Below are 26,582 nucleotides of genomic sequence, written 5' to 3' on the forward strand. Positions count from 1 at the left end.
GATGAGAGAGGAGTCCCAAGATAATGAAGAAAGTCAAGGATGACTCCAGTTTTTGGCTTGAGCATCTGGGAAAAAGTACTCATCATCTGAGATGGGGAAGAATGCCAAGTAGAACAGGTTGTGGGGTGGGGTGGCAAGGTCAGAAATTCAGTCTTGCTCATGTTGGGTTGGAGATGTCTATTAAAGATCCAAGGAGAAAAATCAAGGAGAAAGTATGTGAATTTGGAGTTTTAGAGAAAGGAATGGACTGGAGATTAAAAAAAATTTGGGGTGTCATTAGGAGATGGATGGTGTTTGAAGCCATGATTCTGGGTGAGAGCATCAAAAGAGTGAATATGGGAGGAAAATAAGTAAGTAAATAAATAAAAAAGAGTGAATATGGGTCTTGGACAGTTTGGCTCAGCAGTTAGAGAGTTGGCCCTCAAACCAAAGGGTCACAGGTTTGATTCCCGGTTAAGGGCACATGCCTGGGTTGCAGGTTTGATCCCCAGCCCTGGTCAGGGTTGTGTGAGAGGCAACCAGTCAATGTGTCTCTTTCTCATGGGGGTAGGTTAGGTTTCTCTCCTACCTCCTTCCACTGTATCTAAAAATCAATGGAAAAATATGCTTGGGTGAGGATTAATCAAAAAAGAAAGGAGTGAACATGGCTAGGAAAGATAAGAGCACCACAATACTGTAGTCACTCTAGTGTTAAGAATTATTGGAAAGAAGAGGATGAATCAGCAAAGTAGAAGGAAACCAGGAGAATATGGTCTCCCCAAGGCAAGTGAAGAAAGTGTATGCAAGGGGAAGGAATGACCAACTTGATCAACTGCTATTGACAGGTTGAGTAAGAAGAGGAGGACTGCCCTGGCTGGTTTGGCTCAGCGGTAGAGAGTCGGCCTGCGGTCCAAGGAGACAGGGGTTTGGTTCCGCTAAGGGCATGTACCTCGGTTGCAGTTTGTCTCCTGCCCTGGTTGGGTCGTGTGGGTGGCAACCACTCGATGTAAAAAAAAAAAAAAAAAAGAAGAGGAGGAGTGAGAATAACCATTAAGTCACTGATGACCTTGATTAATTTCAGTGGCGTGTGAAGGTGAAAGACTGGCTAGAGAGGTTTAAAATGAGAAAGGGCTTAATTGTAGGCAACTGGAATAGATGCCATTTTGATGAGTTTTGCTGCAAAGGCGAACAGAGATATGGGGCAATAGCTGTGGGGGAAAGAGGAGTCAAGAATCTTTTTTTTTTAAAGATGCTGGCTGATTCTTCTCTCAATATCCACATCTTGTTGGTTGCCATTCCTGTCTCTTCTACCTCCACAAACTCCCAGATTTACTTCTCTCCAGCCCATTACCTCTGCCCTGTCTCAGGCTGTCATCTTTTCTTGTCTGTATTACTATAGTAATGTCCAGTGTGTTTACCATGCTGCTACTGGCCGGGTTAGCCTGGTACCACTGGCCATGGTTCTCCCTTGCTGACTTCTTTTCTAAAGGAGGAATGTTGGATGCCTGGATGGGGAGATGGATGTGGTTTCCTGTGCAGGATCCAGGATCCCAGCAGAAAAGAGAGAACATACTCCAATTACAATAATGTGGAGATAATTTAATAAAGAAACTTTTCCCAAAGGAATGGGCAGAGTGTAGGGAAACCATAAAAGTTACTGGTTTCCTGAGATGTGTGACCAGAGTCTCTATAACTCCTAGTCTTGGAGTCTCTGGAAGGGAGGGAATAGAAGATACAGGTTTTGGAAATGTCTGAGGCTGAGGAGTGAGTTTTCTCTAAGAATCTGGGAATAAGGGTGACCCCTGAAAATTAGAAAAGCTCACCCAGAACAGATGTGGGAGTAAATAAAACATGGTTGGTCTGTAAATGTGTGACTGAAGTGTTTGAGAATCAATTAAAGGCCATCAGAGTGGTGGCTGAAAGCCCTTCAAGGGGATGGGGCTGTACTAGCAACCTAGTTGTGTGAGCAGAAATCCCAATTGTACTAAATGAGCTAATAAAGGTAAAATGTTTATAACAGTGTCTCTAAGGAAGTAGTTATTGTTAAAACCAGCTTGGAGAGAGGCTTTGTGAACAAGAGAAATCACAGAAAAAAGACATCCCAAAGCAGCTGAGAGAAACATGTATTCAGGCTCTGGTCATAGAGATACTAGACTAAACTGAGCCCATAGAATCAAGGCTGCCGTGTAGGGGGGGAATAAGATTGTAAGGTTTCTTGCTATACCATCCCCCTTACCCATTCTAGGGGTTCTAGTTTCTCTGTGCTAACCTTTTGGTAACTGGGCTTTCCAAGGAGTAGCCCAAACTGCTTTGTTCTGTTGATGCAAATTCAAGTTTGCCTGACAGTTCTATTTCTCTGTGCAAATTAATGGTTGGGCTTTTTACAAAAGATTTTATTTGGGTCAAATGCCAGCCCTGCACACGGAATTAGATCTACTCATTGCACCAGTGAATTCGGGTTCTAGAGCCTGCAAATCACACCCCTCCCACCCCAAAAAGCCAAAGGTGTCCACCTTTAGTGGTATTGCCTTCTGCCAGTTAATCAGCATCAAGTGGGAATCGTGAGAATGAGAGGGAAGTAAGTCCTAGCTAGAGGGGTAGGCAAGGCTCTAGGGCATAGCAGGAAGGGAAGTAGGAGCTGAAGCCTTTGCCTCCACAATACCTCCTCCAGGAAGCCTTTCCTGATCCTTGCCCCATTCAGGCTGGGATCTGTGCCCTCCCGAGCACATTTCATGGTATTGGTTACACTGGGCAAGGAGCATCTGACTACTTGTCCAGACACATCTGAGTCCCTGAAAGGTAAGGACAATGTCCTATTTGTCTTTGTAGTCCAGGGACCTGGTACCCAATAGTTAGTTAATGTTTCCTTGGGTGCATGATTGAATGAATGAGACAGACAGAATGGATGAATTAAGGACAAGGGGTGAACTGAAACCTTCCAGTGCTGTAATCCCAAGGGCCCTGGCACAGTGCTCTGGTGGGCCCCTCCAGAGACCAATCCCGGGCCACCGGCCAACGGGGGTGTGGGGGGTGGGGGGGGGTGGGGAGTGTCTGCGACTCTCCAAGCTCTCTTCCTCAATCCCTTCCCTCTGTCCGTCGGGCCCTGGCGCTCTCCTTGCTGCCCCTCGCTTTGCAAACTTTTGGAGTCTTCCTCCACTGTCATCACGAAAAAGTCTGGGAGGTGACCGGAGACGCGGAGGAGGCGGAGGTGAATGGCGGGGGAGAGCACTGCCCTCCCTCAAGCCCGCAGGGTAAGACCTGCCTCCCCTGGAGGGTGGACTGACCCTGGAGGCTCACAGCCTGCTCATTCCGGGTCATCTTCTTCCTCTCACATTCCGATTTCCTCTCCGGGGAGCTAGTGAGGGCCACTGCGGGTGGGAAAGAAGAGAGGGGCTGGCGGGCTGGGAGGGCGGAGTCGGAGTCCCGGCCCAGCAGCCGCCTGCGCGGAAGTGCCGTAGAGTTTGCCTGCTTTCCCTCCCTCCCTGTCGCTTCCCACTGCTACCTCCCCAGCGGCTGTTCCCTCCTTCCCTCGGACGCCACCTCCCGGAATCGCTGGTTTTTTGTTTGTTTGTTTTGGAGCTAGCTTCTAGCTGGCGGTGTGGAGGGGCTGCGAGAGCTAGAGGAGACGGGTTGGGGGGCACAGCCTGTGCTCACTACCGAACCCACGGGCTAGAGCGGAGGCCGGCTGGCCGGGCGCCATCTGCTCCCCCGGAGCTCCTGCAAACTCCTGTTGAGTGTGCGTGCCCGCTGGCCGGGCGGGGGTCTGTACGCCAGCATCGGACAGCTTATTTTTGGACGGGTCCTCCGACTCAGATCGGGTCAGCTCCAGGCACAGAAACTCCTGAGGAATTAGGCAAACAAAAGAGGCCACACATTTGGTGGCCAGAAGTCGCCTGAGCCCCACTTCGCTCCCCTCCTTCTTTGGGTTGGGAACTAGCCACTTGGGTGGGGAGAGGGCACCGGAGCAGTCTGGAGGCCTCCTGGGCCACCGGGGTCGGAGGATTGGCGGCCTGTTGTGTAAGTCTCAGTTCTTGTTTTCCTGGCCTGGCTAGTTGGGAAGCTGGACACATCTACCCTTGGACTCAGTTCAGAAGGCTGATGCTTTTTTTCCTTGCCTCTCTTGGATTTTTCTGGATTTTTTAAAACCCAGTGGCCCAGGAGGAGGAGGAAAGAGGAAGGAGCAGATCTGCTAGGAATGTGAGAGCGTCTTCCAAGGCCTGAGGAGCCAGAAGGAGCTGGGAGCCAGAGCTGCCCAGGTTCTGGAATGGTGGTTTCCGAGTGATTCTCCTTTGTTTTAGTACATTATTCTAGTGGAAAGTGGAGTTCTTGCTCTCTCAGATCTAATTTCTCTGAGTCACTTGACTTTTCTCCTGGGAGTGGGAGGGGCTGCCAAGGGAAGGGAAGAAGACGATGGATATGAGGCCCCCAGACGTGTTCTGGGAGTTGTGATAGGGAAGTTTTTGGGCCATGGGCATAGCTTTGAAGAGAGGGCTAGACAGCATCTTTGGGTGCTGAGACCTGCCTTAGGGGCTGAGAGACTGAGCTGCTGGGGCAGGCCTTTGTTTACTAGTACGTTCTTGGACATCCCAGTTCTGGGCAGGACCCTTTCCTCATTTTTTTCTACCACTGGCCAAGCCATGGCACTAAAAGGCCGAGCCCTCTATGATTTCTACAGTGAGAACAAGGAGGAAATCAACATCCAGCAGGGTGAGGACTTAGTCATCTTCAGCGAGACCTCGCTGGATGGATGGCTGCAGGGCCAGAACAGCCGTGGTGAAACAGGGCTCTTCCCTGCCTCTTATGTGGAGATCATCAGCTTTGGCACCAGCTTCAACCATGCTGACTACTCCTGCAGCCCTGCAGGCTCTCCAGGCACCCAGGTGAGCTTGTATGACAGTCCCAGTGTGGCCAACCCTGGGAGTGGTGTGGGCAGTGGCTTCCTCTCAAACCAGGGCAGCTTTGAGGAGGAGGATGATGATGACTGGGATGATTGGGACGATGGATGCACAGTGGTGGAGGAGCCACGGGCTGGTGGGCTGAGCACCAATGGGCACCCCCCACTCAACCTCTCCTACCCTGGTGCCTACCCTAGCCAGCACATGGCCTTTCGACCCAAGCCACCCCTGGAGCGGCAGGACAGCCTGGCATCTGCCAAGCGAGGCAGTGTGGTGGGCCGCAATCTTAACCGTTTTTCGTGCTTTGTGCGCTCTGGAGTGGAGGCCTTCATCCTGGGTAATGTGCCCATGATGGCCAAGATTGCTGAGACTTACTCCATTGAAATGGGCCCTCGTGGCCCCCAGTGGAAGGCCAACCCCCACCCATTTGCCTGTTCTGTGGAAGACCCCACCAAACAAACCAAATTCAAGGGCATCAAAAGCTACATCTCCTACAAGCTCACACCCACCCATGCTGGCTCCCCTGTCTATCGGCGCTACAAGCACTTTGACTGGCTCTATAACCGCCTGCTTCACAAATTCACTGTCATCTCTGTGCCCCACCTGCCGGAGAAGCAGGCCACAGGCCGCTTTGAGGAGGATTTTATTGAGAAGCGGAAGCGGCGGCTCATCCTCTGGATGGACCACATGACTAGCCACCCCGTGCTGTCCCAGTATGAGGGCTTCCAGCATTTCCTGAGCTGTTTGGATGACAAGCAGTGGAAGATGGGCAAACGCCGGGCAGAGAAGGACGAGATGGTGGGTGCCAGCTTCCTCCTCACCTTCCAGATCCCCACGGAGCACCAGGATCTGCAGGATGTGGAGGACCGTGTAGACACTTTTAAGGCCTTCAGCAAGAAGATGGACGACAGTGTCCTGCAGCTCAGCACTGTGGCATTGGAGCTGGTGCGCAAGCATGTGGGGGGCTTCCGCAAAGAATTTCAGAAGCTGGGCAGTGCCTTCCAAGCCATCAGTCATGCCTTTCAAATGGATCCCCCCTTTAGCTCTGAGGCCCTCAACAGTGCCATTTCTCATACGGGCCGTACTTATGAAGCTGTTGGCGAGATGTTCGCTGAGCAGCCCAAGAATGACCTCTTCCAGATGCTCGACACACTGTCTCTCTACCAGGGTTTGCTCTCCAATTTCCCCGACATCATCCACTTGCAGAAAGGTAAGAGCCAATGCAGCACGTCTGGAGACCCTTACTAAATCTGTACTCTTCTGGATGTGGGGATGTGAACATGGCCTACACAGAATGGAACATCTCATCTAGTCATTCTGTCTCTGGCTTGTTCATTTATTCAAAAACTTTGTTGAGCACCTTACTATGTAGCAGGTGCTATTGTAGATATAGGGATATTGTGAAAAGGTCTGGTTCCTCTCTTCATGGAGCTCACTGTTTACCTTCCTGTCTTCATTCATTTTTTTTGTTTGTTTCTGACTTGTTTTCTCATTTACACATTATACACTGAGCCCTTCAAGGTATCAGGCTTGGTTCTGGGAACACAGATGACCAGGGCCTAGGCCTTGCCCTTGAGGAGCCCACATGGATACAGACTCAGATAACAAGCACAGTGTGGCCCATCTTCCCATTGCCTCACAATCTCACCTCTCTTCAGAGCCTGTTTTCCCCACTGCATATCCTATCTGTGAGCTCCTAATATGTGTAGGGGAGGGCTGCTGTCCCCATTTTGCAGATATAGAAGGTGGTATTCACAGAAGAGTGGTGATACAGGGAGTCCATGGCCCAGCTGGGACTGTTTCTGTCTCCTGTGCCTCCCCAGGCACACATCCATGTTGGCCACCTTCCAAGCCTGGCTGTGTTTTCAGTTCTCACAAAGGGAGGAACAGGATGGGCCCCTCTCTGTTACTGTGGGGCCATCAAGGAACTGGCAGGGAAGTGACTTATCTGGTTCCCCGGGGCACCTGGGCTGGGCTAGGGAGGAACCAGGGGTCCAAGGGCACATGGTCCATCTAACTACCCCATCCGGAATCTGGCTTTCATCTTGCTTGAGCAGTGAGTCTTGACCTGACCTATAGGGTGAATGAGTCCTGGGGACAACAGGCAGGGCAGATGTCAGGAGAGAGGTGTGGTCTTCCCTGGGGCTGCTTGGTTAACTCAGGAAAACGTCTGTAGGGTGTGGGGCTGGCTCCTTGGCCCCTAGGCCCTGAAGTCAGGCCTGGCTTGGTTGAGAGTTTTCCTCTGGGTGGAGTCAGGAGTCAGGCCTCTGGATTGAGCCTGGGGGTCAGAAAAGCAACCCACTACCTTGGTTCCCAGGAGAGTCTGGTGTAAACCATCCCTGCTCTCCTTTACCAGGAGGTTGACTTCTAGAACTTCTGTACCTCCCAGCTTTCTTTCTCCCTTAAATTTCTCTTTTCTATTTTCTGTCCTTTTATCTCCCAATTCCTTTTCTGCTTCCCTCTTCTTTCAGTTTCAGGAGACATGAGGCCTGAGTTCTAGTCTTGGCTCTTCTCCCAATTTGGTGTGTGTTTCTGGAAAGTGCCTTTGTCTCTGGGGCCTTAGTTTTCTGATCTATAAAACAAGGGAGGGAAGACTCAGCGCGCTCTTATTCTTTCAAGATGGGAGAGGGAGACTTATAGGGAGTGTCTGGTTGAGGACAGAGTAATGCCTACAATCTAGCTCTGAGCTCTGGGGCAGAGATAGGGTAGTGGAGGAAGCCTGGCTGGCTGGGGCCCACTGGGGCCCACTGGGGAAGGTGTCTCCCTGGTTCTGAATGGAGCCACACCCACTGCTGCTTCAGGGCCTGGGAAAGCTGGTTCAACCAGTTCCTTGGATGGCATGTTCCTACCTGGGCAGCAGAAGGGGGAAGCGGAGGTATAGTGATTAAGCAGCTGCACTGTGGGTGGGGACCTTCACCCAGGGCAGAGCTGGGGACAGGAAGGCAGCTTCATAACCAGGGCTCCTAGGCTCACATTGAAGTAGAAGGGAGTGAAGCAAGACTTGTCTTTTCTGACCCTGGGCAGGGAGATAGCTGAGAGAAGCCATTTCTGACTTTCCACTTGAGGTGTTTCTAAGAGTGAGGGGCCAACAGTCCTCTAGGGTGATGTATTCAAGCTTAGGCAGAGGCCAGCTTACCTCCCCTCACCTGGAGGACCCCCTCCTCAAAAAGTGAAGCCCTTCTTGGCTTCTTTCTCCTTCTGGACTCTGCATTACCATCCCTAGGCCTGTGTTTCCGGTGAGTTAGGGAGGGGACTTGGAATCTGGCTGGGACAGAATTGGGCAGGCTTTGGGAGCCCATAGCCTATTGGAGGGAGGAGAGGTCCCATGCTGGCCCTGTAGTAGAGCCTTTTGTCAGAAGAAGGAGCAGGGAAATTGGGTTCCCCCAGGATTCTATCCAGTTTGTCTGGACATCTGAAAGATGGTGAGTATGTGGGAGAGGCTATGGAAGAAAGGAAGTGGGAAGCCTCGATGGGATCAGAAGACCAGGATTTGGACAAATGTTGTCTCTGAGGTGACCTTGAGAGAGTTTTCTCCCCTCAGTGTTTACCTTAGTAAAATCGGAGATTGAGTCTGGTTGGCCCTGAGATGAGACTCACCAGCCTTTCTGCTCACTGGCCCAGCCCCTGGACCTCAGTCCAAACAAGCGCAGTCTTGAGGGGTAAGACTGCCCTAATCATAATTACTCTGGGACAATAAGTGGAAACAGTGACTGCCCCTATCTGAGAGCTAGGGCTCTGTCCTAAGATTCATCACAACCATGCCAGGGAAGTTCATATTGTCCCCTCCATTTTACAGACAAAGTGTAGTGAGGTGGGATGGTTAGCAGAGCAGGAATTAGAGCCTGGGTATGTCTTACTCCACAGCCTAGGCTGTGTCCACTGTGCCTGACAGATGGGGGAAGGAGGTTCCCCAGGGATGGCTGCCTGGCATAGATGAGCTAGGAGGGGAAGGAGAAGGGACGGAGGCTTAGATGCTTTAGTGCTAACTTAGCTGGAATCCTTGGTGGGCTGGAGGCAGACTCAGGACCACAGAGCATGCATGGAAGGGCCAAGGAGCTCCTAGATTGGCCAAGGCTAAGTGGCCCTTGTAGGCCAGGCACCTGCCTGGGGGACAGGTAGGTCCTCTGTTCTGGGCCTGTATCTAATCCTCCCTCTTTCACCCCTCCTAGGCTTCCATAAACAAAGAGAATCATTGCCACAAGCCTTCACCGCTGATTCTTGCTGTGACTGAAAAGCAGTTTGCACACAATTGCACGTAGCATTTTGAGTTCTTATTTGGTCAGGTGCCGTCCTCAGTACTTTATACATATTAGTTCAATCAAGCCTCAACTACACTAGAGGGTAGGTACTTTTATCCCAGTTTACAGATGTGGAAACTAAAGCATTAGCCTGCTGTGAACAGTTGTCAATAGCATTATATCTAGTCCAACCTGTTCCCCTTGATGTGGGGAAGACTGCAGACCAGGCAAGAGCAGTGGCTTGCTAGAGGTTATATAGTTGGGACCAGAACTCAGACCTCCTGCCCCCAACCTGGGGCAGATGGTAACAACCTCCAAGAAGTAGGGACAAGATTGATTAAGGTGGGAGCTTAGGGACTATGCCTAGGGCCCTGGAGCTCTGGGACTTTAACCTTCCTTTTCCTATTCCTGGGACCCTGCCTATAGAACAACTGCCAGGGCAGGAGGCTCCCCTGGGTTTTCAGCTCTTAGGTTGAGTCCAAAGTGGAATGTAGGGGGGATGCTGGCTAGACCTGATCCCTGACTCCCAGCTGGTCTCTGGGGGCACTTTAGCGTTAGCTGGTCCAGGCCCCAGATCTGAGTCAGAGGGTAGAGGTGACAGAGAACAGGGTGGGGCCTTTACCTCCCTTTTACCGCCATGGCCTTTGTGCCCCATCCCTGGCTCCTTGCCTGTCTGCCTGTTTTTACATACCTAGCAATTTCAATAGATTCAGTTCTATTATTTGGGCCTTAATCTCCTAATCAATAAAAGGGACCTTTTCCTCCTTCAAGGCTATGGGCGAGAAGTGCCCTCTAGAGTACAGGTTCACCTCCACAATACCTGGATTTTCTCAGGCAGTTGGAATCCAGGCTGGTGAGTGTCTCCTCTTCCAGTAGGTTCTTCTTGCTGAAGCTTAACTCCAGTTTCTTTGTCCTTTTGTTTTCTACCTTTCTTCTTATAGTCCTTCCTTTTCTCTTAGCACCTTCTCAAATCCCTGATTCCATTGTCTGGGGGCCCCACACAAATGCCTCATGGCATGGGTTCCCTGCAGTAGAAGTCATATCTACCTCCCAGCTGTGGAGGGATGCCTCTGGGCCAGGCATCCCCTATGTGAGGGGCAGGAAAGAGGTGGGAGCCCCTAGGCAAGTCCCTTCCCTTCATGGCCTCAGTTTCCTCTGTACAGCAGTGGCATGGGAGGTGGGGAAGGCACCTGGTCTCTAGGACCTCTCCTGTTCTGAAGTCTCTTATTGGGTCTTTATCATGGGCCTTGGAATGATCTTGCTTCTCCTGCCCAGGCCTGAGCAGTTGGGATGGAACAGGAATGTTGCAGAGGGACAGAGTGGTGGGCTGGGAGCTGGTAACATCAGTGTTCTTTTGAGTGCTCTGTGAGCAGCCCTGGAGACTGTCCAAACCTGAGTCTGTCTGCCCAAAATGCCAGTATTAGTCAATTAGCCATGTACTTGTTTACTAAGTGTGTGCTGCCAGTTCTAAAGGCCCCCAGAGTTATTTCTAGGATATAGAGCTGGGCCTGGCATATAGTAAATGCTCAACAAAATGCATCTATGAATACATTGAACAATTTGAGGGTAAAAATAACACATATTGAGAAGCCTCCTTAAAGAAGAAATGGGAAGCATGATTGTGAACATGTTATTTGTGTGCAGTGGATCCTTTTGAAGTACTTGGTAGTGTGCTGTTCATTGTGCCAACCTTTCCTATCTCTTTATTCTTCTTTGTACAGTGAATTCCCCTCAGCTCTGCAGGAGTGAGTGCCAGGCACTGGCACACTGCCTACCCCTCTCAACAACTGTCCCCACTGGCTTCAATGCAGAATTAGTCAAGTACCTGTTAATTCAGAACTGGAATCCATTCACCAATTGCTTTGTCGATTCATTCAGATTCTTCCAAATTGGGTCACCTGCTCAGGTTTATCTCCTGCCCTCCATCTGTTACCTGGTTATTACAATAGCCTCCTCTAGTCCCCTGGGAGCTGGAGTGAGGAGGGGCCAGGATCTGTCTATGGGGGAGACATACACAAGGGAAAACTCCAGGTGACCTTTGAGACTCTGTTTTAGAATCCGCAGTGTGATGGGAATAGGAAGCATTGTCCCTGGGAGCACTGAGGGGGGCTCCTGGTGTACCTGATGGGAGGCATTGAATTATGCATAGGAATCTCTAGAGGGCAGAGAGATGAAGTTAGGAAAGAGCAGGGTGAGTCTGAATATGGGGTCAGTGTGGAATGGGTGCAGGGACCAGCTTTTAGAGGGCCTTATGAATGGGTGTGGATCTTGATCTGCAGATAGAGAGGAGCCAAGGAAAGTCTGGAACTATGGGTGCCCAGCTTGGCTGCTCTTCAGGTGCTATGGAGAACCTCTCAGAGGCTGGGACTGAGGTAGAGAGGTCTTTGGGGGGCTGTTGTAATCAACCAATGAGGAATAGGTTGAATCAGCTCAGTGGACATGTATGAGGATCTGCTAGGCTTTGTTCTGGGTGCTAGAGATATTGAGCTCACAGCCCAGAGGGAGGCAGTCAGAGAAACCACAGGGTGGTAAGGGTTGTGGGAGAGGGAAACCCAGGGCATCTGAGATTATCGGGAGAAACCTAATGCAGTGGGGGTGCATGGGAGGCTTTTTGGAGGAGGTAATATCTGAACTGAATTAGGATATCCGGTTCTAGAAATCAGTGTAGCTAGCAGAGCTGTGACTGCTTGTGTGTGGGCTGCTGGTGATGCCACAGGTTTGGAGGGAAGATGATATATCTAATTTAGGTGAGGACTAGGGAGTCTGGACTACAGGAGTGAGGCCTGAGTTGAGCTGATGAGGGTACTGTCTGCCCTTGAGGGTACTAATGGGGGTTTAGGGAACAAACTGGGGAGACCAGAGCCCTAACCTCCCTTGTCTTCTGCTCTACCTATGCCAGGCGCTTTTGCCAAGGTAAAGGAGAGCCAACGCATGAGTGACGAGGGCCGCATGGCGCAGGATGAAGCAGATGGCATTCGTAGGCGCTGCCGCGTGGTGGGCTTCGCCCTGCAGGCTGAGATGAACCACTTCCACCAGCGCCGTGAGCTCGACTTCAAGCACATGATGCAGAGCTACCTGCGCCAGCAGATCCTCTTCTACCAGAGGGTGGGCCAGCAGCTGGAGAAGACGTTGCGCATGTACGACAACCTCTGACCTCGAGTACCTGGCCCAGCCCCACCTTCAACCTGTTCACTGCAGTATACTCTGGTTTCCAGAATTCTCACACCAGCAGCAGCTAGGGGTGGGCTCTGGAAGAGTCATGAGTACCCCTGGGAAAGCCCTCCACCCCTTAGAGGTAGGGGCACAGCATGGGTGAGAATGGGACCAGGAACCTTCCAGGCTGAGGCCTGGTCAGTCACTTGAGGCCAAGACAGTCTTAGCCAATCGTAGAGCCTCTAGTGCTTGTGTACCTGGCCACCATCCCCTCATTCTCTCAGCAGACACTGGGGCCTGCTGTGGCCCTGGGTCAGATGCTGAACACCCAGGGCCATGACACCTGCCCTCAGGGTGTCCCCAGTCAAGGTGGAGATCAGACACAGAAGCAGATGGAGGGTAGTACAGAATGACTCTTGGTAAATAAGGGGTTCTTTGAAGCTCACAAGAGGAGACCACTTGTTCTGCAGGTTAGGGAAAACTCCATGGTGTAGGCGACATTTGAGTGGTGTCTTGAGGAATGATAAGAACCTACCAGATAGTAAATGAGGACAGTAGATGTGGAGGACATTTAGAAGAGAGGAACAGCATGGGCAAAGGTGTGGAGTCATGAAAACACCCTTCATCTCTCCCTCAACTTTCCCAAGTAAGTTTGCTGCCCTACTTTGGTGGGGAGGGATCTTCCTTACTCCCATGTTCCTGTCTGTGCCCCACCCCTGCCCCCTGCAGAAGGCGCTGCAGGCCAGTACCCTCCTGACTGCTCTTCACCTGCTAAGTTCCCATCACCCCTTGGTTAGGGTACCATGCAGCATCTTTTCCCTGGGCTCAATGTGTTAAGACAAGTCATGAACCCCAAGACCCTGGTGTTATCTTCTTGGAGGGGATATCCCAAAGGTACCAGATATTTGAGTTCACCAGCAATAGCTCCCCACACTCTAGCAGGCTCAGACTCCAGGCTCCTAGGGTCCTTGGCCCCATGAATCCTGGAATCCTTCCTGGTGCATAGTGGGAAACCCAAGGGAAAAAGATAGGTTGGCTTGGCTTACCCAGGGACCCTGGGCCCACCTACCCATGGCTAGCCTCATGTGATTCCTACCTGGGTCCTGGTTAGTTGCTGTCTTCCACCCATGGTTAGGTCCACGAGGGGGCTAATCTTTCCCCCCAGGCCAGGGTGTGGTCCAGCAGCAGTTTGAGAGGTACCTTTGCTAGCCCCTTCCAGGAGGTCATGGCCTTTCCTGGCTGCTGCTGCTTGAATATTTTTTCTTGTTTTCTTGATAAACTTTTTACAATTAAGATAACAAAAATATGACTTTTTAATTTAGATCCCAGAGGGGATAAGGGTTAGGGTTAGGGTTAGAACCCTAATTATCCCTGAGGTCTGGAAAGGCACAAAATTTACCCCAGAACCTCAACAGTTGGGGGGAGAGCTGTGCTGGTGGGAGGTGCTATCTGGGGATCTAGAGGTGGCTGAGAAGCTCAGCTGGATGCATTCCCTTCTCATTCCTCACTCTCTTTTTTAATATGTTTTTAATTTTTTTTTTTATCCTTGCCTGAGGACATTTTTTGATATTTTGTTCAGATAGAGTGGGAAGGAGAGAGAGAGAGAAACATCAACGTGAAAGGGACACATCAAGTGGTTGCCACCCACACGACCCAACCAGGGCCAGGGACAAACTGCAACCGAGGTACGTGCCCTTAGCGGGAACCGAACCCGGGTCTCTCTGGAACACAGGCTGATGCTCTAACTGCTGAACCAAACCGGCCAGAGCTTTAATATGTTTTTATTGATTTTTTAGAGAGAGAGGAAGGGAGAGAGAGAAACATCAATCTGCTGCCTCCTGAATGCCCCCTACTGGGGATTGAGCCCACAACCCAGGCATGTGCCCTGACCGGGAATCGAACCTGGACCTCTCAGTCCATGGGACAGTGCTCAATCGACTGAGCCACACTGGCCAGGTACCAGAGCTCACTCTCATCTCACAAATGGTGGAGTCCTGCCAGGGGTTTGGCTGAGCTGGTCTGATCTAGGGCTGAGGGTCACATGAGAAAGGGATAGAAGGCCATGTTCCAGGACAGTCTGATTGATGGGGTTCCTCTCCCCAGGGAGGCCCCAGTCCAAGGGAAGAGAGTGTAGCTCAGAAACTGTGTCCTTTCCCAGGCAGTGCTAGGTACCCAGCCATGAGGTAGCTTCCATGTTGGAAATTGAGGAGGACTCCTCAGCCCTGTCCATGGGGTGGCCCCAGGCAGGATGAACTGGACTCTTCACACATGGGAAAGAGGAGTGTGATGAAACCAAGGTGTTCTTTTGAGGCAATGGGGACTTGGTGAAGGGAGGAGTGTCTGGATCCGGGCATCAGAGGAGGCTTTGGCCAGGCCAGGGGTCTGGGAGCTCAGGGCAGTGAGATGAGATGGCAGATACAGCGGCAGAGGGGTCAGCAGGGCTCCCCATTCAGGGCAGAATGTCTTCAGGGGAACTTCTGGAATGGGCCCTTGACCCTGGGTCAAAATTAGGACAGATTTGGGACTTTCTGTGGAATTTTCCCTTCCCTGCTCCCTCCTCTCTTTCCTTCATATCCAGTCCCTCTGAGGACCTCCCCTGCTCCATTTATAATTTTTTTTCTATATTGATTTTAGAGAGAGAGGAAGGGAGAGGGAGAGATAGATAGAACTATCGATGAAAGAAAACATCAATTGACCACCTCCTGCATGCTCCTCACTGGGGATTTGACCCACAACCTGGGCATGTGCCCTGACGGGGAATCGAACCAGCGACCTCTTGGTGTTTGGGTCAGTGCTCAATCACTGTGCTACACCGGCTGGACTCTCCCACTCCCTTTATTCTTTTCTGAGCTTTGACCTCCAGGTAGCCTTCTGCACAGGGCAATCTGACCACAGCAAGGGGGCTGGTGGTGAGGGTGGGGTTGGTGGCTCCTTCTTGAGGCCAATCTACATGGGGTGAGAATGCTCTTCTTAACCCATAGTGCCTGGAAAGTCCCTGTTCATGCCTTTTTTGTGTGTGTGGTATGTGCCCCTCATGAGAACCGAACCCTGGACTCTCTGGTCCACAGGCCGACGCTCAACCGCTGAGCCAAACTGGCCAGTGCAGTTAATGCTTCTTGCCCTGGGACTGTGCTCTCGTGTCCCTTCTTTGATGGGACCATCTCCCACACCTCCCATCCTCAGGGTGAGGGAGTTGGCCTGACACCAGGTCAGCTTGGACCTAGAAGAACCAAAATGTGAAAATCTTGCAGTGGGCTAGGCCTACTCCAGACATACTGAGATCTCTAGTCTGAGATAACCTGTTTGTGGTGGGAACGGAGAATGTCACACATACGTGTGTATATGGCCAGGAGTGTGTATATGGACTGAGAATGTCACAGCTCCTCTTGCTGGTTTCTTTCTATCTGTGTGTGAGATGGGGTATTGGAGGAATTTGAGATCTGTTGGGGCTGGCCAGAACCCTTATCAGCAGAGGACTGGGGGAATGGTGTGGGGGAGTATCCTTGTGGTGGCATGGCTTGCTGGCTGGCTCAGTCACATGCCAGGAACATGTTCCAGAATGAGCTAGGCCCAGCCGCCTCCAGTTCCTGCCCTCATTTTGCTTTGAGGGGGGTGGAAAATAAGGCCTCTCTTTCTGCCCTGGGCAACTACCAGGACCTGAGGGTTGGGGACCGCTGATACCCAGTCTTGGCCCAGCCCAGGAAAGGAGTCTGTTTTGTGGCCACATGTGAGGTGTTGAGGATGGTTCTCAGATCCTGCATCCTTTTACCTCCTGGACACAGGAGGGCTGTGAACCACTGTGTCACAGCTGGAGCAGAGCCAGGTCTGGGGGAGACATGTAGTCCTAGGTCCAATTCACCACCACCCCTACATCTAGTGGCACAGCCACACAGTCATCCACACATCCACATGGTCCCAGACACTCTTGCCCAACCCAAAGCAGACATGGCTACACACAGTCACATAACCTTTCTACAGGCACATTAGCTATGTATGCATGGTCATGTGCTCTCACAGTCACACTCCTATCCATAGTGCCACACACTGTCACATTCACAGCCATGTCCACACTTGGCCATGTTTACATGTTATCTGTTTACAGCATCAGTCTCAGCTGTGTCATCACAGCCATACTACAGTCTCATGCACGCAGCCATACTCTCCTCACACAATGATACACACATACTGCCACAAAGTCACACATGAACATAGCAAAGGTGTCACACACATGTAGTTGCACCTGTACCACCTTCTTGGGGAGCCACCTGGGATCACCCATCACCTAATACCACCACATTCAGTTCTTGCACAGACAAGGAACTTGAGGTCTAGTGAGGAGTGGCAGCTGGCTGCATCACCCAGCGTGCTGGTGGATGCTTCGGACCAGAGCTCCGCTCCTGGCAGGCTCTGGCCTGGCCTTGCGCACTCCTGGGCCAATCTCTAGGTTCAGGCTGCCTCTGAAGGCCCCTGGCAGAAGCCATCAAACAAAGCTCCAGGCACCTCCCATCTCTTGAGCCAGAGCTGAGGCTGCTGCATCCACAAGAGCCAGGATGTGGTGGGCAGAGCCCTTGGGCTGAAGGAACATTCCTGCACCATCTCCCTAAGCATGCGAGGACTGGGTCCGCCCTGTCTGCTGCTGACTCAGACCTCTAGGAGCCAAGCCTGCTCTACTCACTACCACTCCTCCCCCTCAAACCTGCTTACCCACCAATTCAGGTCTAGTGCCTCTCTCTACTGGGTAGGGCAGAAAGAGACAGTGAGCCCTGGCAAAAAGACCATGGGGAACAATAAAACTTCACCTCCCCAGACAGAGCTCAGAAAGGCCAATGGTGAAACACCTCTTCGGGGTTCAACATAGTTTAGCACAAACCTTTTTTCTTTGGGTTTTGTTTTGTTAGCCAAAGCCCAGTGCAGTCCATTCTGTTTAAAAAGCAGGATCTCATGCAGTTGTGGCCTGCTTGGTCTGTGCAGCAGCCTTGCTCTAAGCATCATTATTCCATTTCACGGACAAGAGACCAAGACTTAGCGAGGGAGGGTAGGTCCTGCCTGGGATCACATGATGAGTCTGAGACCTTTGAATTTGAACCCAGCTCTCTGGCTTCCTTCTTTAAAGTCACATGAGTTAACTCATTTAGGTTTGAAAGAAGAGGGGTGGCAGATTTTCACTTAAGAGGTGGAAAAAACCGGAGGCTGGTGAACCCAGGTGCTGAAATGCGAAGGGGCTTAAGGGTAGGTGGGTACCCCTTCTCCCCTAGGGATAAAGAGGCTGACAAGGGCATGGCAGGGCAGTGTCTGAGGTGACTCAGGGACTCCATTACAGATTAATTTGTGAGGAGCAGCACTTCATTTTTTTATAGCTGACCTGAATTCCTCTCTTGCTTTTTCATTCCCCCACATGGTAGAAAATTAATCTCAAATTATTATGGAGACCCTTTTTTTCCTGAGGGATACATCTATATTTTTGGGGTGGCACATTTGAAGACCATAGGCAGGCCCCTGGCACTTTGAATTTTACAGGCCAAACCCCATACCCTAGGAATGTTGCTGGCACTCCACATTAAAAGTCATTAATATATACCTATTTGAGTTAGGTTCATTATTACTTGACAATGTGTTGTCTTATAGATATTTAATAAAACTTTATTAATTTTGATTTTTGTCATTTTCTTTGCCTTTTCTCTGGCCATCTTCCCGCCTTCCACCCCCCTGCTCCTTTGATCCCCATCCTGAGGCCTCTGGGTCTGGCCCTTTCTCTGTTTTGGCACTCAGGGCCCCTTCAATTGTCCCTCTACCTTGTGGGCCTCAAGGGTGTGGCAGTATCCCTTCTGTGATCTTTGGCTCTCTCTGGGGCTTGTGGTCATCAGTACACAGCTCCCACCTCACGCTCAAGTCCAAGGAGCTTTGGGGGCTGCTTAGAGACACTGTGGGCACTGTGCAAGCCTCTGTTTTCTTTTTTTTTTAATCCTCACCCGAGGACATTTTTCCATTTTTTGTTCAGATAGAGCGGGAGGGAGAGAGAGGAAGAGAGAGAGAAACATCGATGTGAAGGGACACATAGAGTGGCTGCCACCCGCACGACCAACCAGGGCCGGGGACAAACTGCAACCGAGGTACGTGCCCTTAGCGGGAACCAAACCCGGGTCTCTCTGTACCGCAGGCCAACGCTCCAACCGCTGAGCCAAACTGGCCAGGGCCAAGCCTCTGTTTTCTGAAGTCTGGGGCTTCTACTGTCTTTCAGCGCAAGCGGCACTATAATGGACATTGGGTGGCCATTATTTTATAGCCACCCTATGTGCAAAGGACTAGGAAATGAGGCCTAATGAGGCAGGTGCTAGAGCAGCCAAGGCTGGTGTGAGAATACCCAGTCCTGGGCCACCTGTGCTGGGAGGCAAATGGCTGATGCTTGAGGTAGGAGTTGGAGTCTGGTTAGAGCCCGGAGGTATCTGGAGCCTCTTCTGGGGTGACCTGAACCTCCTTGTTGCTACTGTGACAGGAGGGCTCTGGGGAGGGGGCGTGATGAGCAGGGTATGAGGCTCCACTAAACAGCTCTGATGCCCCCAGGTATCAATAAGTCCCTGGCTTCTTTTCCTCTATCCAGAGGCAGGACCTGAGTGGCTGAGCCCAAGTGCAAATCCTACCCTGGAAGTACTTGTTTTAGGGATGTTTCTTAACTGCTCCATGCTTCCATGTGTCCATTTATAACAGGACTTTCAGATGGCTTTTAGGAGGGTTACATGAGCAAAACTGGTCAGCTGGCCAGTACTTGCACATAGCAGGTGCTCAGTAAGAAGCCACAGGAATTGCCAACCTCTGAGCAGAAACTTAGAGCAGCCCTTGAGCCAAGAATATCGCTGCTTCATTTCATAGGTGAGAAATCTGGATGAGCCCTTTAAGGCTACATATTGGGTAGATAGCAGGGCTGGGCCTGGGACCAGGTCCCCAACCACTCCCAGACCTTGAGCCTTGCGACAAGTTGCCACCTTATCTCCTTGGGAGTGGACTTTTTGGGGCTTCCCGGCTGTCATAGTCTTTGTCAGTCCAGGGCAGAAGGTGTCTACTGGTCCATTGGCTGTTACATATTCCATCACACACAGGATAGCATGGCCCAGTACTTACAAGGCAGGCTCACACTTCAGGAGTCCCACAACAGATTCACTGGGGGACCTTAGGCAAGGTCACCCACTCAGTCTTAGTTTCCCCCAACATCACTCAAGTGGTGGTTATCATGATTACACAGGGGCATGAGATGAGTGTGGGCATTGCCACTGTCCCAGGTGTGCTTTGTTTTCAAAGCCACACAGGCCAGTAAGGCAGGGGTGGGCCTGAGTGCACAATAGCTACTGTTGAGTAGCTACTATGTGCTGTGCATCGGGATAAGGATTTCCTGTGAATTATTGCCCACAGCAGTCTGGAAGGTGAGAATTACTGCCAACCTTTTCTAGCAGATGAAGTCTCAGAGGCACTGAGTCACCTGTGTGAGGTTGTGCAGCTGCTTGGTGGTGGATGGGGCTAAGGTCTGCCTGTCCATGGCTGGTAGGCTGGGGGATATGGTGGGGGGTGGGGCAGGCAGCCATCCCACAGAGTGAATGCAGTGGGGCTGGGAATAGGGCAGGTGGTGGGTATTAGGTGAACGTGGCCTTCAAGTCAAGGTGAAAGGGCAGAGAGCTTGGCCCACAGAGAGCAATGAACAAATATTTGTTGAGTGATAAGTTTCTGTAGGGCCTCAGGCTGGTGTGTGGGATCAGGATCTGGTCATGGAGGAGGGGACTGGACAGGTGAGACCAAAGGCAGGGAGCTGGAGTCAGGAGCCAGGCTCTGGTTTCTGAGAAGAATCTGAATCAAGAGTCTCCTCACTAAAGGAACTACTATGGGCAGGAGTGAGAGTTGGTAGGGACACATTGGGGTGGGAGTGGGGCCCTGTGAGTGCTGAGGCTGAGCTGGGAAGGTTGGGGGTGGGGGGAGGACTCTGACCCTGGGGTTTTTATGTGGGAGAAGGTTGGGGCAGGCAGACATCAGGTAGTAGGGTCTATGCTTGTGCTTGGCACCCTGGAATGTGTGCATCCAGCTGTGTGATGGTTGAGTGCGTCTGAGTGCACCTGTGCCTGAGTATATAGGTCCTTGTGGTGGCACTCTACACGTGCAGTCAGGTGTTCCCCAGTCTGGCTCAAGCCCAGCTCCTCTGTCTTTTGTTTATTTGTTTGTTTCTTTCTTCTTCTTTTTTTTTTTTAAACTTATCTTTATTGTTGAATGCATTACAGATGTCCCCTCTTTTTTCCCCCATTGATCCCTTCCTCCCTGCTCCCACCCATCTTGTCTTCCCACACTATTGTCTGTGCCCATTGGTTATGCATATATGCGTATAAATTCTTTGGTTTATCTCTTCCCAACCTCACTCCCCCTTCCCTTTGAGGTTCCTCAGTCTAACAACCAATTTGTACTTAATCTCTTCGCCTTTTTCACTCATCCCCCTGAAACCCCTCCCATCTGGCAACGAACAAAAAGTTCTTTGTATGTATGAGTCTATTGTCTGTTCTGCTTGTCCATTTTGTTTGCAGATTCAGTTGTTGATAGATATGTATTTATTGCCATTTTATTATTCATATTTTTAATCTTCAAGAAGACCCTTCAACATTTCATATAATACTGGTTTGGTGGTGATGGATTTCTTTATCTTTTTCTTGTCTGGGAAACTCTTCATATGTCCATCGATTCTAAATGATAGCTTTGCTGACAGTGTAACCTTGGTTGTAGGTCCTTGCTTTTCATTACTTTGATTATTTCTTGCCACTCCCTTCTAGCCTGCAAAGTTTCTTTTGAGAAATCGGCTGACAGTCTGATGGAAGCTCCATTGTAAGTGACTAACTGCTTTTCTCTTGCTGCTTTTAATATTCTCTCTTTTTCAATATTCTGTGTCTTGGTGTGGGCCTCCTTAGGTTCATCTTGTTTGGAATTCTCTGTGCTTCCTGGACTTGTATGTCTGTTTTCTTCACCAATTTAGGGAAGCTTTCTGTCATTATTGTTTCAGACGAGATTGGGTGTGTTCAGGGTGATATGGCTGTAGACTGTCATTATTGTTTCAAATAGGTTTTCGATTTCTTGTTCTCTCTCTTCTTCTGGCATCCCCATGATGCATGTGTTGGTATGCTTGAAGTTGTCCCAGAGGTTTCTTACACTATCCTCATTTTTTTGGATTCTTTTTTCTTTTTGCTGTTCTGATTGGGTGTTTTTTGCTTTCTTATATTCCAAATTGATGGTTTCTCTTAGCTTCAACTACTCTACTACTGATTCCTTGTAATTTCTTCTTTTTCTTTTTTTATTCTCACACAAGGATTTTTTCCCGTTTATTTTCAGATAGAGTAGGAGGGAAAGGGGGGGGGGGGGGGAATGTCAATGTGAGAGAAACACATCAACTGGTTGCTTCCCGCATGACCCCAAACAGGGCCAGGGATGAACCAAAACCAAGGTACGTGCCCTTGACCGGAATCAAACCCATGACTTATTAGTCCACGGGCCAACACTCTGTTGAGCCAAATTGGCCAGGGTCCTGTAAATTATTCTTTAGTTAGTGCATCTTTCATTTCTGATTGATCCTGTTTTATCTTGTTGATGTTCTAAGTTCCTTGGAGTTCTTAAGTTCCTTGAAGTTCTCATTAACTTCCTTGAGCATCATTATAACCAATGATTTGAACTCTGCATCTGATTGATTGCTTATCTCCATTTTGTTTAATTCTTTTCCTGGAATTTTGTTCTGTTCTTTCATTTGGGACATGTTTCTTTGTTTCATTTTGGCTGCTTCCCTGTGTTTGTTTCTATGTATTAGGTACATAGAGTTGCTATGTCTCCTAGGCTTCTTAGGGTGGCCTAGTGTAGTAGGTGTCCTGTAGGATCCAGTGGCACAGTCTCCCTCATCACCCAAGCTGGGCCCTTGTGGTGCACTCCTCGTATGGACTGTCTGCCCTTCTGTTGTAATTGAGTCTTGATTGCTGTTGGCACATCAATGGGAGGGATTTACTGAGGCTGATCAGCTGCAAGGACTGGCTGTGGCCTCTGATTATCTTGGAGGATCAGCTGTGCAGGAGCGTACCACACAGAGCAAGACTTACTTCAGCAGTGCTCTGGTACCGAGTCCACTTCTTTTTTAAAAATTTTATTTTATGTATTTTTTAAAAATTTATTATTATTTTTTATCTTTATTGTTGAATGTATTACAGATGTTCCTCATTTTTCCCCCATTGACCCCTTCTCCCTGCTCACACCCCCCCACCCGCCTTTTCCCACACTGTTGTCTATGTCCATTGGTTATGCATATAAGTTATTTGGTTTATTTTTTCCCAGCCCCCCAACCCCTTCTCTTTGAGGTTTGTCAGTCTAGGAACCAATTTGTTCTTCTTAATCCCTTCACCTTTTTTACCCATTCCCCCAGCCCTTCTCCCATCTGGCAACCAACAAAATATTCTCTGTGTCTATGAGAATGTTTCTGTTCTGCCTGTTCATTTTGTTTGTAGATTCCATTGCTAATAGATATGTATTCATTGCCATTTTGTTTGTTCATATATTTTATCTTTTTCTTCAAAAAGACCCTTCACCATTTCATATGATAATGGTTTGGTGGTGATGAACTCCTTTAACTTTTTCTTGTCTGGGAAACTCTTTATATGCTCATCAATTCTAAATGACAGCTTTGCAGGATAGAGTAATCTTGGTTGTAGGTTGTTGCTTTTCATCACTCTGAATATTTCTTGCCACTCCCTTCTGGCCTGCAAAGTTTCTTTTGAGAAATAAGCTGATAGTCTTATGGGAACTCCCTTGTAGGTAACTAACTGCTTTTCTCTTGCTGCTTTTAAGATTCTCTCTTTGTCTTGAACCTTTTGCATTTTGATGATGATGTGTCTTGGTGTGGGCCTGTTGGGGGTTCATCTTGTTTGGGACACTCTGTGCTTCCTGGACTTGTATGTCTGTTTCCTTCACCAAGTTAGGGAAGTTTTCTGCCATTATTGTTTCAAATAGGTTTTCGATTTCTTGTTCTGTCTCTTCTCCTTCTGGCACCCCCAAGATGCGAATGTTGGCATGCTTACAGTTGTCTAAGAGCTTGTTATACTATCCTCACTCTTTTGGATTCTGTTTTCTTTTTGCTGTTCTGATAGGGCGTTTTTTGCTTCCTTATATTCCAAATCAATGGTTTGCTTCTTGGCTTTACCTACTCTACTATTGAATCTATGTAAATTATTTTTTATTTCAGTTAGTGCCTCCTTGATTTCTGACTGTGTATTCTTTATTTCTGACTGGTCCTTTCTAATGCTCTTGAGGCCCTCACTAAGTTCATTGAGCATCCTTATAAACAGTATTTTGAACTCAGCATCTGTTAGGTTGCTTATCTCCATTTTGCTTAGTTCTTTTCCTGGAGTTTTGTTCTGTTTTTTCATTTGGGACCTGTTTCTTTGTCTCCTCATTTTGGCTGCCTCTCTGTGTCTGTTTCTGTGTATTACTTAATGAGAGGTATGGGGCTATCTGAGACCGGATGCTGCTTGTTTGAAAGAATTTAGGAAAACCTGAAGCAGAATCCAAGACAGGCCAATCCTATGGTTAAGCAGCTGGCAACAGCTTAGGTGGGCCTGAAAGTTGGGTGGGGCGGGGCCTCAGGGAATCCCAGGGCGGGGCAACCAGTGTGAGCCAGATTGCTGGAGTCCCAGATATGGCGGCTGTCTGCTGCCCCAGGGAATGGCTCACCAAAGGAACAAAGGCCTTTGACAGCACGTTTGACTCGGAGAAGGCCCCTCTCCAGTCCTTGCACCAATGCCAAACAGCTCAGTTCTTCCCTGTATGTCTCTGGCGCCCCTGGAGCTGCCTCCCCTCCAAGCTTAGAGTGAGTGAGCCTGATAGGTCTGTGTGCAGGCCCTAGCTGCCTGGGGCTCCTGCCACCTCAACCTCCCTGAGGCTTAGTTCCCACTGGTTTTTTCAGCCAGAAGTTATGGGGATTCCTCTTCCTGGCACTGGAACCCTGAGCGGGGCACCTGGTGTGGGACGGGGATCCCTCAGTCCTCAGGGAGGACATTCCTAGCTGAGGTGTCTTCTTGATTTTTATCTGCCACACGTGGGTGTGGGGCCAGCCCGTTTGCCTCCACCCTTCCTACCGGTCTTGATGCAGTTCCTTCTTTAATTCTGTAGTTGTAGGACTTCCATTCAGCTCTATTTCAGGTGGTTTTGAATGATGATTGTTCTGTAGTTTATTTGTAACTTTGATGTGGTTGTGGGGTGATGCGATACCGCTTCTACCTACGCCACCATTTGACTGGAAGTTGTGAGTCCACTTCTTGAATGTGTTGCTTGTAGAAGTGTTTGGATGGTGGTACTTCGATGTGGTCTGAAGTTGTCTACTAGGTGTGCTGGCTCTAGGGCAAGTCAGACACTGTCTGTGTTCTACCTTGGGCCACCAGGCATAAGCTACAGAGCAATCTGCAGATGGATGCTTCTTGTACTGGGCTTGGAGTTGCCCAGGCAAAGCTAAGTTGTGAACCAAGGCTGGCTGCTTCTAGTGCCGGGCTTGGGGCCACTTAAGAAGAGGTATGGGGCTACCTGAGACCAGATGCTGCTTGTTTGAGAGAATTTAGGGAAATTTGTAGCAGGAGCCAAGACAGGCCATTCCTATGGTAAAGCTACTGGAAACAGCTTGGGTAGACTCGAAAGCTGAGTTGGGCAGGCACTCAGGGAATCACCAGGGCAGGGAAAACAGTGTGAGCCAGGTTTCTAGAATCCCAGATATGGCGGCTGTCTGCCGGCCTCGTTGGTGAAGCGCTCACCAAAGGAACAACGGCCTCCACCAGCACATCTGTCCAGGAGAAAGCTGTTCCTCTAGCTCTTACCCTGATGCCAAACAACTCAGTTCTTTCCCATAGGTCTCTAGTGCCTTTCAAACTGCCTCCCCAGAGCTGGAGCCCAGGGGGAGCAGGTTGGAGTTAGTCCCTTTTGTTTTTTTTTTTATCCTTACCTGAGGACATTTTTCCATTTTTTGTTCAGATAAAGCAGGAGGGAGAGAGAGGAAGAGAAAGAGAGAGAGAGAGAAACATCAACGTGAAAGGGACACATCGAATGGCTGCCACCCGCACAACCCAACCAGGGCCGGGGACAAAGTGCAATCGAGGTATGTGCCCCTAGCAGAAACCGAACCTGGGTCTCTCCGGACCGCAGGCCGACGCTCTAACCGCTGAGCCAAACCGGCCAGGGTGTAGCTACTCCCTTTAAGAAGAACTTCCAGGCCTGTGGACCAGAGAGTTCCGGGTTCGGTTCCCTCTAAGGGCATGTAACTCGGTTGCAGTTTGTCCTTGGCTCCTGTTAGGGTCGTGAGGTGGCAGCCGGTCGATGTGTCTCTCTCACATCAATGTTTCTCTTTCTCCCTTCCTCTGTCTCTCCCTCCCACTCTATCTGAAGATAAATGCAAAAGGTGTCCTCAGGTGAGGATAAAAAAAAAGAGGAGCTGCCTGGGGCCCCAACAACCTCAGCCTCCCTCAGCCTCAGTTCCTACTCGTTTTTATAGCCAGAAGTTATGGGGACTTCTCTTCCTGGCACTGGAACCCTGAGCTGGGCACCTGGTGTGGGACAGGGACCCCTCACTCCTCAGGGTGGACCTTCACAACTAAGGTGTCCCTCCTCATTTTTATCCACCACACGTGGGTGTGGGACCAGCCGGTTCATTCCTCTGCCCCTCCTGCCACTCTCCATGTGGCTTCTTATTTTCATAGTTGTAGGACTTCCATTTGGCTCAATTTTAGGCAGTTCTGAAGGATGGTTGTTCTGTAGTTTAGTTGTAATTGTGATGTGGTTGTAATTGTGATACGCCGCCATCTTGACCGGAAGTCACCCAGCTCCTCTGTCTCTCACATTCCACATCTCATCCATGATCAAAACATTGTTAGATCCTCAAAGCACATCCCAAATCTGACCCATTTTATCATCTCACTGCTTGGCCTAAGGCACAACGATGCCTGCCTGAACTATTACAGTAGCCTCCAAGCTGCTCTTCTCTCTTTCTTGCTCCATGACAGTCTAACAGGAGCCAGAGTGATCTTTTATTTTTTATATGTTTTTATTGATTATTTAGAGAGAGAGAAACATCTATCAGCTGCCCCCTGCACACCCCCTACTAGGAATTGAGCCTGCAACACGGGCATGTGTCCTGACTGGGAATCAAACGGAGATGTTTCTTTCTTTTTTGTTTTTGTTTTTTATCTTTAAAGCCTACATAGTAGACCTGATTTTTTGTTTGTTTGTTTGTTTGTTTTTATCTTTAAGGTTGAATGTATTACAGATGTTCTTCATTTTT

The 26,582-nt window shown here is 49.8% G+C and overlaps 1 protein-coding gene across 1 annotated transcript; it reads left to right on the top strand.

Annotated features, from left to right (window-relative positions):
- The first annotated feature begins 3,439 nt into the window (after positions 1 to 3,439).
- On the top strand, positions 3,440 to 13,810 carry SNX33 (sorting nexin 33). The gene is made up of 2 exons (XM_036269911.1): positions 3,440 to 6,084; positions 12,012 to 13,810. Exons 1-2 carry the CDS (start codon positions 4,617 to 4,619, stop codon positions 12,263 to 12,265), a joined length of 1,722 nt encoding a protein of 573 aa, XP_036125804.1. The 5' UTR covers positions 3,440 to 4,616; the 3' UTR covers positions 12,266 to 13,810.
- Positions 13,811 to 26,582: the final 12,772 nt, after the last annotated feature.

Source organism: Molossus molossus, unplaced genomic scaffold (genome assembly GCF_014108415.1).
Source record: "Molossus molossus isolate mMolMol1 unplaced genomic scaffold, mMolMol1.p scaffold_m16_p_1, whole genome shotgun sequence".
NCBI classification, from domain to species: Eukaryota; Metazoa; Chordata; class Mammalia; order Chiroptera; family Molossidae; genus Molossus; species Molossus molossus.

Excerpts from the sequence above, each read along its gene's own strand:
- SNX33 (XM_036269911.1), top strand. The coding sequence starts at position 4,617 with ATGGCACTAAAAGGCCGAGCCCTCTATGATTTCTACAGTGAGAACAAG. Across the intron at positions 6,085-12,011 it reads CATCATCCACTTGCAGAAAG|GCGCTTTTGCCAAGGTAAAG; the intron begins GTAAGAGCCAAT and ends TACCTATGCCAG.